General features: G+C 44.8%; 1 protein-coding gene across 1 annotated transcript in view; it reads right to left on the bottom strand.

The window, feature by feature from the left end:
• Positions 1-2,168: 2,168 nt before the first annotated feature.
• The window catches only part of SLC12A7 (solute carrier family 12 member 7), a 745,935-nt gene continuing 732,860 nt past the window's right edge, over positions 2,169-15,243 (bottom strand). The window contains exon 24 of the mRNA XM_073587687.1: positions 2,169-2,294. Within this exon, the coding sequence (XP_073443788.1) occupies positions 2,240-2,294 (55 nt within the window). The 3' untranslated portion in view covers positions 2,169-2,239. The remainder of the gene's footprint in view (positions 2,295-15,243) is intronic.

The following is a 15,243-nucleotide window of genomic DNA, read 5'->3' as shown; positions in this document are numbered from 1 at the left end:
CTGGTGATTTTTTCCTCCATGTACATTTGGAGCTCTTTTGTCCCCTGCCTGATCTGCATGTTCAGCTAAGTGATACTTTTGCTAATCCTTTGCATCTAATCTGGTTGTGTCTTTTTTTGCTTTCTGTTTTGCTGTTAGGGTTCAGCATGCTCCCTGCTGGGGGCAGCGCTGGGCCCTGCTTCATATGTTGCAGCTTGTTCAGTCCCCTGTTATGTTAGTATCTTTTTGCTTGCTGCCAGTTTATACCAGAGTGCTGATCTAACGGGGGGTGAGATCGTGTGATCTCAGGTTTTTTGGTATATCAGAAGTGTTGGACTTTTTCAGGGTTTTGTGCGTGATTGCAGACAGTGTCTTTTTCTGTCCTGTCCTGTCTAGACAGCTTGGGACCCACCGTTTGCTCAGTCTGTTCTCTTCCTGTGTTTGTGTATCATCTTGTCTCACCAACAATATATGTTTGGGGGCTGTCTATTCCTTTGGGGATCTGCTCCGGGGCAGTTTAGATTTCATCATTCTGTCTTTAGGCGTAGTTAGTCCTCCGGCTGTGACGAAGCGTCTAGGGCATCGTAGGAACGCTCCACGGCTACTGCTAGTTGTGCGAATAGGATCAGGGGTCTGCAATCTGCTTAGTTACCAACCTCTCTGGTCTTCTGGTGGCTTAGCCTGTTCCTGCCATCCTCCTCAGTGACCCATTCATAACACGCAACATTCCCGAGTAAGGATGGCAACATCCACAAAGGTGAACTGAGGATGGCCAAAGGGAATGAACTTAAGACATTCTTCAGACCAGTAACTGAACTGGTCCTATTGTTGTCTTCTGAGAAAAAGGACAGTGACATCCGTGTGATGCCAGACGGGGAGTGTCTCCAACATCTGATTTATAATCCTCGATTATCTGCTTGTTAATGTTTTCAGTGTTTTTCGCTCCCTCTAGTGACCAGAGTCATAAGCCGCAGTGTTATTGTGTTATTTTACTTTCACTTTGATGCTTGTATTTTTTCCCACTGTCGCAGTGCATTCTGGTAAGCGTTGCAGTGCATTCTGGTAGGTTTTTCAAAGCATTATGGTTACTTCAGCCTACACTTACCTCTAGTTCTCCATTTTCCTTCTGCCTGCATTCAGGAAGCATCTCATTTCTCTTCTCCCCTTGCGATAGCATCACTGGTATGTATTTATGCTCCCTGTATCTAATTCCTGCCTCATATTAGCCTGGTTAATTAGTTCTTTCCCTGGTTTGCTATTAGTGCAGATGTTGATTTATAATGTATTATGTATATATGAATTCCTGATATACCCTGTATTGACTGAGTGTATATATATATATATTTATGTTTTGCTTGTAGTTTCACCGGGCATCAATATACCATCACGTTCAATAAAAGCACAGATTCAACCACAGTCTCCTTATTGTACCCAGTATAGTGGTTTAGCTGCCTGTATAGCTACATGAATTCTGTTTCATTTAGTGAGGAAAGAACAACACCATTCATCTTATTTTTAGACTATCATTCTACACATGGAGGACTGTAAAATTATATGACTGCTGAAACTATATGTATATGTAGTTAGACAGTGAGCCTTCCACTTAGTTTATTGAAAAGCTATGATAGTTTACAGACAGATTATGGACTATCTAGATCACGGATGTCAAGCTCAAACACACAGGGGGACAAAATGAAAAACTTGGACAAAGTTGCGGGCCAACCAGTATACAGCTCTGGCAAAAATTAAGAGACCACTTTCAAATGTTCAGTTTGTCTGATTTTCCTCTTTATAGGTATATTTTTGAGTAAAATGTAAATTGTTCTTTTAGTCTTTAAACTTCTGACAACATGTCTCCAAATTTCCAAGCAATAAATTTTGTATTTTTTTCTGACAAAATAAAATGGTCAAAATTAACAAAAAAACAGTGCTTTCAGACCTCAAATAATGCAAAGAAAACAAGTTCATAATCATTTAGAAACAACAATACTAATGTTTTAACTCAGGAAGAGTTCTGAAATCAATATTTTGTGGAATAACCATGATTTTTAAAACAGCTTTCATGTGTCTTGGTATACTTTCCACAAGTCTTTCACACTGCTTCTGACTCAAAAATTTAAGCAGTTCTTCTTTGTTTGATTGCTTGTGACTATCCATGATCCTCTTGTTTATCAAAAAAGAGTAAATATACACAGGTGCTTCAGGCTCAAAAGGATTTATTTATTTATAGTTGTATTGAAGTAGAGGGGGGAGGGTAAACTTAAAAGCTGCAGGTGTTTGAACAGGTTCTGTGTCGTATCCTGTTGGTAGTGCACCTAAAAAATAAAAAAAGTAGTGAAACACCGCACTAAAGAGTTTACAATCAGATAGCCCCAACCAAGGGGAAGATTATATATGACTCACTGGTAATGCTTAGAGGAGTTAGAATATTGGTGACGACCAATGGGTATGGGAAGGTATGCAATGCTCAATAGTGGCACCGTGATCTGGTACCTACAATAAAATAAGATGCTTTGAATACAGGTCTAAACAACTGTACTCAAAGCATCTTATTTTATTGTAGCTACCAGATCACGGTGCCACTATTGAGCATTGCATACCTTCTCATACCCATTCTGTTTCAATGGTTCCCACTGAGAGGGAGAATTATTATCACTATAAAGTATATTCTTTGAGGACTCCTGAGCATTTCTTCACAAACTATGTATACAAAGATTTTTACTAAGATACCTGAGTACAAGGGTAGAAACTTGATTGTTATGTCTTATTTCTATCCAATAAGTGGGGTGTCAGCTTACACCTTTTATTATACCTAATGGATAGGGGAGTGGGAGTGAGGAACCAGGTGAGAAATCAGGCAGAAGGAGACACAAAAAGATTGTGCTAAGCTTTTCAATAGGTCTTTTAAAAATAACCCTGAGCTGAATTAGTACTGTTGAATAATATTTCCTCTGCTGCCTGCTTCTGTGTGCTAACTAAGGCTAAGTTCACACAGACCTGTCAATCACCTCTAGCAGCGATGGTATGAGATGGCTGGTGGTGGTACCAGACTGGCCAGAACTTTAAAGTCTAGTTGTTGTGAAGCACAGGAGCATTTCAGACAGAAATATACCTGCCTGAAATCATGCAGCCAGGTTCCCTTTAAAGCCCTTGTGGGATTGATATAGAATTTTGGATAACAAGAGGAGGAAGACCTGTGAAGTCTCAGACTTAAAGATTGGATTTCAGAAAGGCACATTTTAAGGGACTCAGAAAGGGAAAAGAGGGATTCAATGGTTGGATGTCCTTAAGGAAAGAAATGTCCAGGAAGGGTGGAAAGTTTGGAAAAACAAGATTCTCAAAACACAATTGTTCATCTCTTAAAGTGTGAAGAATTGTAAGTATTTAAGGAAACAGGATGGATGAACACAGAACTTAAACATGCTAAAAAGGATGACATATTTATCAAATGGAAAGAGGGAGGCATATCTAAAGAAGAATATCATGCCATCTGCAGAACTTGCAGGCCAAGCATCAGATTAGCTTTCAGATTAGCATCAGCTTTAGAGCTGATAATGAATTAAGGCTTGCAAGAGATGTCACAAGCAATAAAAAGGATTTAGGGGTATGTCAAAAGTCAACGATGCTATAGGATGAAAATGCAGAAGTTCTAAAAAATGATGTTCTAAAGGCCAAACTTTTAAATTCCTATTTTGCACCTGTTTTCTCTCAGAATGTAAATGTAACTTCAACTGATCTTCACTGTATTGTTGAAGGAAGAGAAGAATCCACAGTATCTATAAGAAGACTTAGTGAGGGAATACATAGCTAGCAAATTAATTCAAACCTAAGGTACTGAAGGAGATAGCAGAGGAAATGACTGAACCACTCTCCATAATCTTTGAAAATTTTTGGAGAACAAGAAACGTCTCAGAAGACAGGAGAACAAATGTCCCTATTGTAACGGGCTGGGTAGTGGAACCACGGTGCCAAAGCCCAAGGAAGACCTGAAGGGGCGTGACTTGGAGCCTCACCCAATCTGACAACGGACATGCAGCAGCTAACAACACCAAGGTTCATGGAGAGACAAGGGAGGTGATCCAGGTGCTACTCCAGGACTGACCTTGGGTAGATGGCAGCTGACCCCTAGGAACGAGTAGCTGGGATGGCCCAAGTGAATGTCCAACAGATGCATGCAGGCAGAGAAGAGAGGAACTGCAGGTGCAGACAGGACAGTCTGATGGAGAGATGAGCACTGGCAGGTGCAGCTGGCTCGTCTGCCATTGAGGTGAATAACGGCAGGAGCAGTTGGCTCGGCTGCCGTTGAGCTGAGCACTGGCAGGTGCAGCAGGCAAGATACTGCAACCACTCACAACATTGCACAGGCACCTCCATGTTGGAGGAGGCACTTTAAATAGTAAGCAACCTCCAGCTATTGGCTTGGGACATTTTAGAGCAATACATGCAGCTCCTTCAAGAAAGAGGAAGTGTGCATGAGCGCTCTATCAAAGTGCCTGGAGACCTGCTAGGAGTGCATGTACCCAGGGCAGCAGAAGACCTGGAAGGAGCAGGACGGGAGCCTCGGCAGTGAGTACACTGGTATCTTTGCAGGGAGAGAGGGACTGCAGGCAGAGGTGCAGGCTCTACACCTATCTTCAAAAAAGGGAAGAAGGTGGACCCAGGGAACTATAGGCCAGTGAGCCTCACCAGGAAAGATCTTTGAACAAATCATTAAACAACATGTATACAAGTACCTGGATGAGTATGAAGGGATTAACAGGAGCCAGCATGGATTTGTAACAAATGATTTATGTCAGACTAATATAATTTCGTTCTATGACAGAATCACTGACTGGGTGGATCAGAGAAACGCAGTAGATATAGTATATCTTCACTTCGGCAAAGCATTTTACAAAGTATCTCATACTATCCTTGTTTAGAAAATTACCAATTATGGAATGGACAAGGCACTGGTTAGGTGGATTTATAACTAGCTAAGTGATCGGACGCAAAGAGTGTTCATAAATAGATATGAGTGAACTTTTTGTGGGGTTCGTATTGGTGAACGTCCCGATGTTTGATGAATATGTTCGCCAAACAGTTTGACGAACATGCCCGAACCCCATTGACTTCAATTGGAGGCAAAACCAAACGCATAGACAAAACCTTCAGGGGGTCAAAAAGCTGCCACAACAGCTAAAATTAGAGACAGACACCAGGAAAAGATGCATCAATTGACCCATAAATTGCACTATCAATAAATAATTTTAAAAAAAGTGCAGTGGGTTCCACTGTGTTTTTGATAATCAGTCAGGCAAAACTGACAGCTAGAGGCTGCAACCCTCAGCTGTCAGCTTCAGCAAGGCTGGTTATCAAGAATAGAGGGGTCACCATGCCGTATTTTTTAATTATTTAACCCCTTAACGACCAGGGGTATTTTTGGTTTTGCATTTTCATTTTTCCCTCCCCTTCTTTCCAGAGCCATAACTTTTTTATTTTTCCATCTATATGGCCATGTGAGGGCTTATTTTTTGCAGGACGAGTTGTACTCTTAAATGACACCATTGGTTTCACCATGTCATGTACTTCTGTCATGTACTTCATGTAAATCTGGCGTTTTGATTTTTTTTCTCGCTATGCTGTTTAGCGATCGGGTTAATGCTTTTTTTTATTGATAGATCGGGCGATTCTGAACGCGGCGATACCTAATATGTGTATGTGGGATTTTTTTTTACTGTTTTATTTTGATTGGGGCGAAAGGGGGGTGATTTGAACTTTTAGGTTTTTTTTATTTTTTTAATTTTTAAACATTTTTTTTTTACTTTTGGCATGCTTCAATAGCCTCCATAGGAGGCTAGAAGCATGCGCAACCCGATCGGCTCTGCTACATATGGGCGATGAGCAGATCGCCCATATGTAGCAGATTTACTGCTGTGCTTTCAGCGCCGACCACCGGGTGGCGCTGAAAGCCATATGCCTGGAACAACCATAGAGGTCTCATAGAGACCTCTGGTTGTCCAGGCAACATGACGCCAACCCCCGATCACGTGACGGGGGTCGGCGATGAGGTCATTTCCGACCCGGCGGCCGGAAATGCTATTTAAATGCCCGCTGTCAGCTTTGACAGCGGGATTTAACTAGTTAATAGGCACGGGCGGACGGCGATTCCGCTCGTGCCTATTGTGGGCACATGTCAGCTGTTCATAACAGCTGACATGTCCCGGCTTTTTTGATGCGGGCTCAGCGCCGGAGCCCTCATCAAAGCAGGGGAGATGTCTGATGACGGACTGTGTCCGTCGTCGGACATTATAATTTTAAAAAAACGGATTACTTAACGGTAATACTCTTTTATAGAGTCCACGACAGCACCCACTGAGAGACGGGATCCGCCCCTAGGAACAGGAAACCTACAGAGAGATAAAAGGGGCGGTCCCCCTCGCTCCCTCAGTTGGATTACAGAGAACAAGAGGGAACCGCCATACATGTTTTAGTCAACAGTGTTAAGCAAGCTACTCAATTTTACACATTCTACCAGCCTGCTACACATATGTATACAATAGACTATAATTTTACTCTCCACCACCAGGGTCAATTAAGGGAGGGAAGTGAGCGGGTGCTGTCGTGGACTCTATAAAAGAGTATTACCGGTAAGTAATCCTGTTTTTTCTCTTCTCCAGAATTTCAGAGATAATCACATGGGAGGGCAAACTGTGTTTAGTACAGATCAACCAAAGGCCAAGTCCTCGGTAGAGGACAAATCTAGCCTATAGTGACTATAGAAGGTGGATGGAGAAGACCAGGTTGCAGCCATACATATTAGCTCAATTGGAACATTCACCCTCTCGGCCCAGGAGGATGATATGGCTCGCGTTGAGTGTGCCTTTATGCCCAGTGGAGGGTCTTCTCCTTTTTCTGAATATGCCATTGAGATCGCATCCCTGATCCACCGGGACAGTGTGCCTCTCGCAACTCTAGACCCCTTCTTGTTACCCTGGAAGGAGACAAAAAGAGCCCTGCTCTGCCTCCAGGGACTGGTCCTATCTAGGTAGGCTAGGACTGCTCTCCTCACGTCTAATGTGTGATATCTATCCTCCTCTGGTTTTGTTGGGTTGTCATGGAAGGAGAGTAGGCAGATTTCTTGGGACCTATGAAACTTAGTAGCCCGTTTGGGAAGATAAGATGGGTCCGTTTTTAACACTAGTCTATCCTTGGTTACTGACAGGAAGGGGGGGTCTACCGACAGGGCTTGGAGATCCCTTACTCTCCTTGCTGAGACTAGAGCTACCAGTAAAGCAGTTTTCAATGAAAGGCATTTTATTGATGCCAAGTGTATGGGCTCGAACGGGGTCTGAGTGAAGGCATCCAAGACCAAACTAAGGTTCCACGTTGGTAGCTGAGGAATGTGGACTGGATGCTCTCGCTGACAATCTGCTATAAACCGGGCCACTCACTTATTACCTGCCACATCATAATTATATAGTGCCCCTAGAGCTGATACATGGACCTTTAGAGTGTTAACTGAGAGTTTCAACTCTCGGCCCTGCGGCAGGAATTCTAGAATGGCTGCAATAGGTATTTCACTGGAAAGCGTTGCTGGGTAAAACGCCAAGAATTTTTTCCACACTCTTTGTGAATCTTTGTCGTGGATTCCTTTCTACTCTGTAGAAGGGTGTCAATGAGATTATTTGAGATCCCTCTCAGCCTTAATAACCCCCTTTCAAATTCCATGCCGCTAGGTGCAGGGCTTTGACATGAGGGTGGTAACAGGGTCCTTGTGAGAAAAGTTCCAGCCGTAGTGGGAGAATCCATGGGTCGGTTATTGACATGGCTCTCAGCCATGAGAACCACGGCCTCTTGGGCCAAAACGGGGCTATTAAAATGACTTTTGCACCTTCTTCCCTTATTTTTCTGACCACTGTGGGCAACAGTACCATTGGAGGGAAGGCATAGGCCTGTTGAAATGTCCAGGGTGCTTGGAGGGCGTCGAGCAAGTCTGGATTGTCTGCTCTGTATAGAGAAGCGAACCTTTCTACACGCCTGTTGGCTCTTGTCGCGAATAGATCTATTTCTGGTCTGCTCCACTTGGCCACTATCATTTCGAAGATGTGGCGGCTGAGCACCCACTCGCCTTGATGCAACGTCTGGCGGCTGAGAAAGTCCGCTCTGGAATTGTCCACACCTCTGATGTGGAGCGCAGACAAGGAGTGGAAATGCGACTCGGCCATCTCCAAAATTTTTTCTGCGATAGACATGAGCGGCCCTGATCGCGTACCTCCTTGCCGATTTATGTAGGCTACTGAGGTAGTGTTGTCTGATTGGATTCTCGTATGGGTTCCTCGTATCTGTGGGAAAAATTTAGATTTAGCATAATACATCGCTGTTAGTTCCCTCATATTAGATGAATTCCCCATTTCGGACTCGGACCATTGGCCCTGCACCACATCTTCCTCTAGGTGGGCCCCCCACCCCGAGGTGCTAGCCATTTTGGAGGAAGCAGATAGGCTGCGGGGGCGGTTGGAAGGAAGGATGTCCCTATCATCAGATGTGATCAGCTCCTTAGAGTGGTGGTTGGACCCAAACAACCTCACGGGCAGGGTTCCTTGGTGGGTTGTCCCCTCTAAAATGGAATGGAATTGGGCCCACTGAACAGCCGGATTGCAAGATAACAATGATATGGCTTCTCTCAAGGACATTGTGGGTTTTTCAATTGCCCTCCGCACTTTATTAATTATGGTTCAGGTTTTTATTTCTGGCAGGAAGCATTTTTGACTTACAGAATCTACTTGAAGGCCCAGGAACGTCTGACAGGTTACAGGTTGTAATCTGGACTTTTCCCAGTTGATCAGCCAGCCTAGCATCTGCAGGGATGAAATAATATCAGCTATCCTGCTTTTGCATTGGGAAACAGAATTCCCTACTATCAGCAGGTCGTCCAAGTACGGTATTATTAAGGTGTCTTTCAGCCTTACATATGACATCACCTCTAGCATTAGCTTGGTAAATACGCGGGGTGCCATGGATAATCCGAACGGCATTGCCGTAAACTGGAGATGTCGTATCCGGCCCTCTAACATAACTGCCACTCGTAGGAATTGCTGGTGCTCTTTGCATATAGGGAGATGGTAATAGGCATCTTTTAAGTCCAAGACTGCCATATAGCACCTAGGAAGCAAGAGTTTTATTGCTGACCGTATAGATTCCATTTTAAAGGACCGTACTCTCAAAAACGTATTAAGCTTTTTTAAATTAATTATGGTCCTAAATGAACCATCCGGTTTTGGGACTAAAAACAAGGGAGAATAAAACCCCCTTCCTCTCTCATTTCTTGGAACGACTATTAGCACGTTCTTAGATAAGAGGCCCCTTAACTCCAATTCTAATGCTTCCTGCTGCTCCGGAGACTTCAGAGAAGTCAATAGGAAGGAGTCAGGTGGGTACCGAACAAATTCTAGTCTTAGGCCCCATGTAACGATATTAACAGCCCACGGGTTAGTTGTTATTTTTTCCCATTGGTGGCTGAATTTTAGTAGCCTGCCACCTACCGGTGAATTGGGGCTACCGGAATCTGTCCCCAGATCTGAAGGGACATTTCCCAAATAGACTGCCCCTCTGCTTGGGATCTTTATTGCCCCAGCGGTGTTGAGGCTTGAAATCCTTCTTTTTGCTCAATGACGGCTTTCTGAAGGCTCTCCTGTTGAAGGGAACATACGGGTTAGGGAATCCCTTCTTCCTCTCACCCGCTTTTGTCAGGATTTCATCAAGCTCTGTGCCGAACAGGTACTTACCCTGACAGGGTATGGCGCAAAGTTTGGTTTTTGTTTGCATGTCGCCTCTCCACCCCTTCAACCACAAGGCCCGCCGGGCTGCGTTGGTTAATCCTGCCGCTCTGGCAGATAGGCGGAGGGAATCAGCTGAGGTGTCAGAAAGGAAAGCTGATGCACCTTTAATCAGGGGAATAGAAGAACGGAGCTTGTCTCTAGATGTCCCGTTCTTTATTTTCTCCTCCAACTCGTCAAACCATATAATCATGGACCTCCCTGTGCATGTGGCCGATATTGCTGGCTTAAATGCTCCTGTGCATGCTTCCCACAATCGCTTTAGGAAAGTATCCGCTTTGCGATCTAAGGGATCAGATAATATTCCCGAGTCCTCAACAGGCAGGGAAGATCAGCGAGAAGTAGAGGCCGTATCCACCTTGAGGGCTCTCAACCAAGACGCCAATTCGTCATCATCAAAGGGATATTTTCGTTTGGATGTTAAGGGGAAAAAGGTCCTTTGCCCCTGCTTCTCCCATTCTCTTTTTACCAGCTCTTTTATTGCTGGGACTACTGGAAAGGCCCGGACCTTCTTTTGGGAGATACCCGCAAACATTATCTCCTGCGGGGTTTTGGGGTCCTTAGTATCAGCTAACCCCATAGTATTACGCACAGACTTGACTAAATTATTAACACTGTCTGTGGGGAAGCAAGCCTGCTCTTCCTCCTCTGAGGTTAGGTATTCCTGGGATACCTCTGAGTCTATTTCCCCAGTCTCTGAAGGTAACCTAGATGCTGGTGTTAACCCTCTGCTGGAGGTCTGTCCTCCTAGACTACTGGAGCCGCCTAAGGCCTGTAGCTCTTCTCGGATAATTGTACGGATATCCTCCGCTTTTCCCGAGGATTCTTCCCGTAGGGTCTGCCCGATACAGCTTTTACACAACCTCTTAGGGTTGCTATCTGGGAGAGGTTAGGAACATAGGGCACATTCTCTGTGTTTAGATTTATCCGTTCTTTTGGCCTAAGGATATGTGGGGAGGTGGGAAAAACAGACAAAAAAGAGGATGCCATCAGCTAGAAGCATGATTAAAAACACTCACCTGCGAATTTCATCAGCATAATACCGGCTGCGGGGTCCGAGACTCAGGCTGAGGCGAGGCGAGGCGTGGTATGGTTACTTTTCCTTACGCTTTTTCTCTGTGGGCTCGTTCTGCCTAGAGCGCCCGCTAGAATTCCTCCTGGAGTCGCTACTCCACCTGGTGCTCTGGCTTCTCCTTGCGCTGCCACTTTTCTGGGTATTGCCATGAGGGGATTCCTCTGACTGCTCTAATTGGAGCGAAACCGGGTCGTTTGCAGACGACATAGCTGTGCACCGGTATGCCTCTAGCCTGTGCTTTTATGCAGCTTCCTGGTTTCGCTCCTATGACGCCTTCTTTTTTTTTCTCTACTTCCGGGTCGCCTTGTCTGCACACCGGAGTGCTGGCCTCAGCCCACCCAGCATCTCCCGACCGCTGCCCCTGCCTTGCCGGATGGACATACCTGACTTCTCAAGGTACTGTCAGGTATGTAATTCTCCCCTTTAGTGCTCTAGCACCACATCGCATCTGCGCAAGCTCAGGGACTCTCTTTGGTCCTGGCCTCACCCTGCCACTATCCTAGCAGCCCCGCCACTGTGCCGCGCTCTGTAATGCAGGGTCTCCAGAGTGGGTCTCCTGGTGCTGTTGCCCGACGGACCTGCACACACCGCCAAGGCCTCACCCGCATTACCAGCTGAGGGGAACTGATCTTCTCACCCTTCCGACATTGCCTCCAGCTCTGGGGCCCCCGCCGCTCATATAGTGCTATGCGGGCAGCTACCAGGCTAGGAATCCTCTTCATCTCTCTGGGTTCCTTCTAGGAACAGGAAACCAACTGAGGGAGTGAGGGGGACCGCCCCTTTTTATCTCTCTGTAGGTTTCCTGTTTCTAGGGGCGGATCCTCTCTCAGTAGATGCTGTTGTGGCAAAGAGAAAAAAAGGCTTGGTGTTCCCCATTTCTGACAACTAGCTAATGCTGACAGCTAGGGTTGGTATTCTCAGACTGCTAAGGGGCCATGGATATTGCCCCACCAGCCTAAAAATAGCAGCCCACAGCCACCCTAGAAAAGGCCCATTTATTAGATGTACCAATTCTGGCGCTTGGCCCAGTTCTTCCCACTTGCCCTGTGATGGTGGCAAGTGGGGTTGCTGTCACTTTTGTATTGGTCGGTGACATCAAGCCCAAGGCTTGATAATCCTATAGTTATATCTAATATATAAAGCTCAAGAGTGTGAATGTATGTGTGTATGTCCGGGACTGGCATCCGCACCGTCGCAGCTACAGCCACAAAATTTGGCACAGTCACACATCTGGACCCCGAGAGTGTCATAGGCTATGTTGTGAGGTGAAATTTTAACCCCGCACGATCCAATTCACCAAACAATTTTGCCCCTATTTACATAATGGGGAAAAAGTGTGTGTGTATCAAGCCCCGCCCCTCATTATGATGTCATAATGGTTGCCATGGTGGTGCTGATGTCATCATAGGTTGCAAGCCCCGCCGCTCATTATGATGTCATAATGGTTGACTATGGGATGGAGGATGTGTGATGGGTATATGGGCACTGGACTATAGGATGGAGGATATGTATGACAGGTATATGGGCACGGGACTATGGGATGGAGGATGTGTGATGGGTATATGGGCACTGGACCATGGGATGGAGGATATGTATGACGGGTATATGGGCACGGGACTATGGGATGGCGGATATGTATGATGGGTATATGGGCATGGGACTATGGGATGGCGAATATGTATGATGGGTATATGGGCACGGGCCTATGGGATCGTGGATATGTATGATGGGTATATGGGCACGGGACTATGGGATGGAGGATAATTATAATTTGCTACAACTAACCACAGTTAGTTACTATGCCAGGGCAGCGCCGGGCTCTTCAGCTAGTTGTAAATAAGCTCACAGCCAGTATAAAGTCATTTAATTGAAAGAATGACACAGACTCCTTTAAAGAATCTAAATTAAACCATCACCTATTCCGCTGAAGCCATGGTCTCCTGTACTGACAGAAAAATAAAGAAACAACCATATCCCTCACTTGTCCTTCATTCTGTCCCACGCTGTAATTAATGTCGGGATATAAACTGTTTTCAACCTGGATGGTGCCAACATGTGACAGTCCAGGCTGAGAACCACTGATGAATGAGCTGCTGGGAGCGCAGCATCAGTGACAACAGGGAAGTCATTGAGGTTTCCGCAGGTCACTGAAGCTGCGTTCCCAGCTGGGATCAACTGAGGTAACTTCAGTGATATCACCGCTAGCACAGCGAGAAAAAGTTTGTCGCTGTGCAGTGTCTCTGCTGGATTCCAGGTTGTGTAGTCACATCATGCAACAATGTAACCTGCCTTCTAGATGCAGCAGAGCTAGACCCCATTGCAGGACAAATGGATTATTTTCTTCTCAGCGGACAGGTAAGGAATATTATGGTTTATTATTTTAATTCTGTTACAGGAGTCAATGGCTTCTGTGAACTGGGTGATGACATTAGTATGGTTTAATTTAGATTCATTAAGGAGTCTGTGTCATTCCTTCAATTAAAAGGACTTTATCCTGGCTGTGTGTTTATTTACAATATAGCTATTTGTTTTGTAATGGATAGGCATCTTTTAGATGCCTCTCCATTACTAAGCCATGGTCTTGATGTCACCAGACAATACAATATCAACTCCATAAATATGAACCCCACTTGCTGCTGCCACTGAGCAAGTGGAAAGAGCCAGGCAAATCACAAGAATAACAGATGCACCTTTTCTGGCTGCCGGCTGCTATTTTTAAGGAACCCTATGCCGATTTTAATTATTTATTTAAATAAAAAATACCCCACATCATTTTATTACCATTTATCTATGGCGTAGGAAGATGAATACACTCATCAGCTGCCGACTGCTCTCACTGTTAACAGTTGAATTCAGCTCTCAACACTGTCCCCTGCTAGCGGTGATTCCCATGCGCCGATACGGGTCACAATGATGGACACTGGGATATCACCTGTGTGCACATGTGCGGGACGTTTTCTGGCCCAAGCTGCTACCAGAAACACTGACGTCTAAAAGAGTCCTTAGTGAACTCTGTCATTTACCAAACTTTGGCTGACTTTTGCACATTTTTGGGAAAAAACCTTGTGAATTCGAACACAAATCCGAATGTGCAAGGTTCGTGTTGAATTTGAGATTGGCAAATGTTTTAGATCGCTCATCTCTAGTCATAAATGGCTGCACATCCAGTTGGAAAAATGGCTCAAGTGTCCTGGACCCTGTGTTTTTCAACATCTTTATCAATGATTTAAATGAAAGAATTGAGGGTAAACTGATTAAATGTTCTAATGACACAAAGCTAATAGGGCTAGCTAATACTAGAGAAGAAAGAGAGGATTCAAAACTCTATAAATAAACTGTAACTGTGGGCAACAACTAACAGAATGGTTTTTAACTGGGAAAAATGCAAAGTCCTACATCTGGGCAAGAAAAAAAGAAAAAAGCATATACAGAATGGGAGAAATAGGGCTAAGCAACAGCACACATGAATAAGACTTGGATACATTAATAGATAACAGACTGAACATGAGTCAACAGTGTGATGAAGCAGCAAAAAACGCAAACAGAGTTTTTGCTTGCATTAACAGAAGCTTGCAGTCTAGATCACGTGAAGTAATTATCCCCCTCTACTCCTCCTTAGTCAGGCCTCATCTGAAATATTGTTCTAGTTCTGGGCACAACACTTAAAATAAAGACGTGTTGCGAACACTTTTGACCTGGCTTCTGAGTTTGGGCTCCCTCTGGTGGTTGCTGCTGGGAATGAAGCTGGTTTGGCTGACAGAAGTCAATCACCTCAGGATGATGATTGGAGGTCAGGTGTTACAAACAGGAGAGATTAAAGTGAGCAACCTTCCCTCAGTTGTTGCCGGTGATTTGGTTTTCTTTCTGAGCATTTTGGAAGTCTGCTAGCCTTCTGCTCTGTCCTGCATCTTTCAGATAAGTTACTTGTCTTTCTGAATCTTTTTGCATTGTGATTCATTTTTGCTTTTCTCTGACTTTTGCTTTGCTGCTGTGAGTCAGCCTGGTTCCCTGCGGGGACCTGTGCTGGACTCTGTTTCATATGCCACAGCTTATGTCCAGTTCACACCAGAGTTCTGATTTAGTGGGGGAGAGGTCGTGTGGCCTCAGTATTTCTGCATATCAGGCATGTTGGATTTTTCTTAGGGGTTTTTTGCGTGATTGCAGACAGTATCCTTTCCTGTCCTGTTCTATCTAGACAGTTTGGGCCCCATCATTTGCTAACTCTATTTTCTACCTGTGTTTTGTGCCTCATCTTGTCTCACCGGCAATATATGTTAGGGGGCCATCCATTACTTTGGGGTTCTACTCCAGGGCAGTTTAGCTTTCTCATTTCTCTCTTTAGGCTTAGTTATTTCTTTGGCTCTGCTGAGGAGT

The sequence above is a fragment of the Dendrobates tinctorius genome, unplaced genomic scaffold (assembly GCF_039654945.1).
Source record: "Dendrobates tinctorius isolate UK_male_01 unplaced genomic scaffold, ASM3965494v1 ptg000102l, whole genome shotgun sequence".
NCBI lineage: Eukaryota > Metazoa > Chordata > Amphibia > Anura > Dendrobatidae > Dendrobates > Dendrobates tinctorius.
This window is presented reverse-complemented; position numbering and strand designations above follow the sequence as displayed.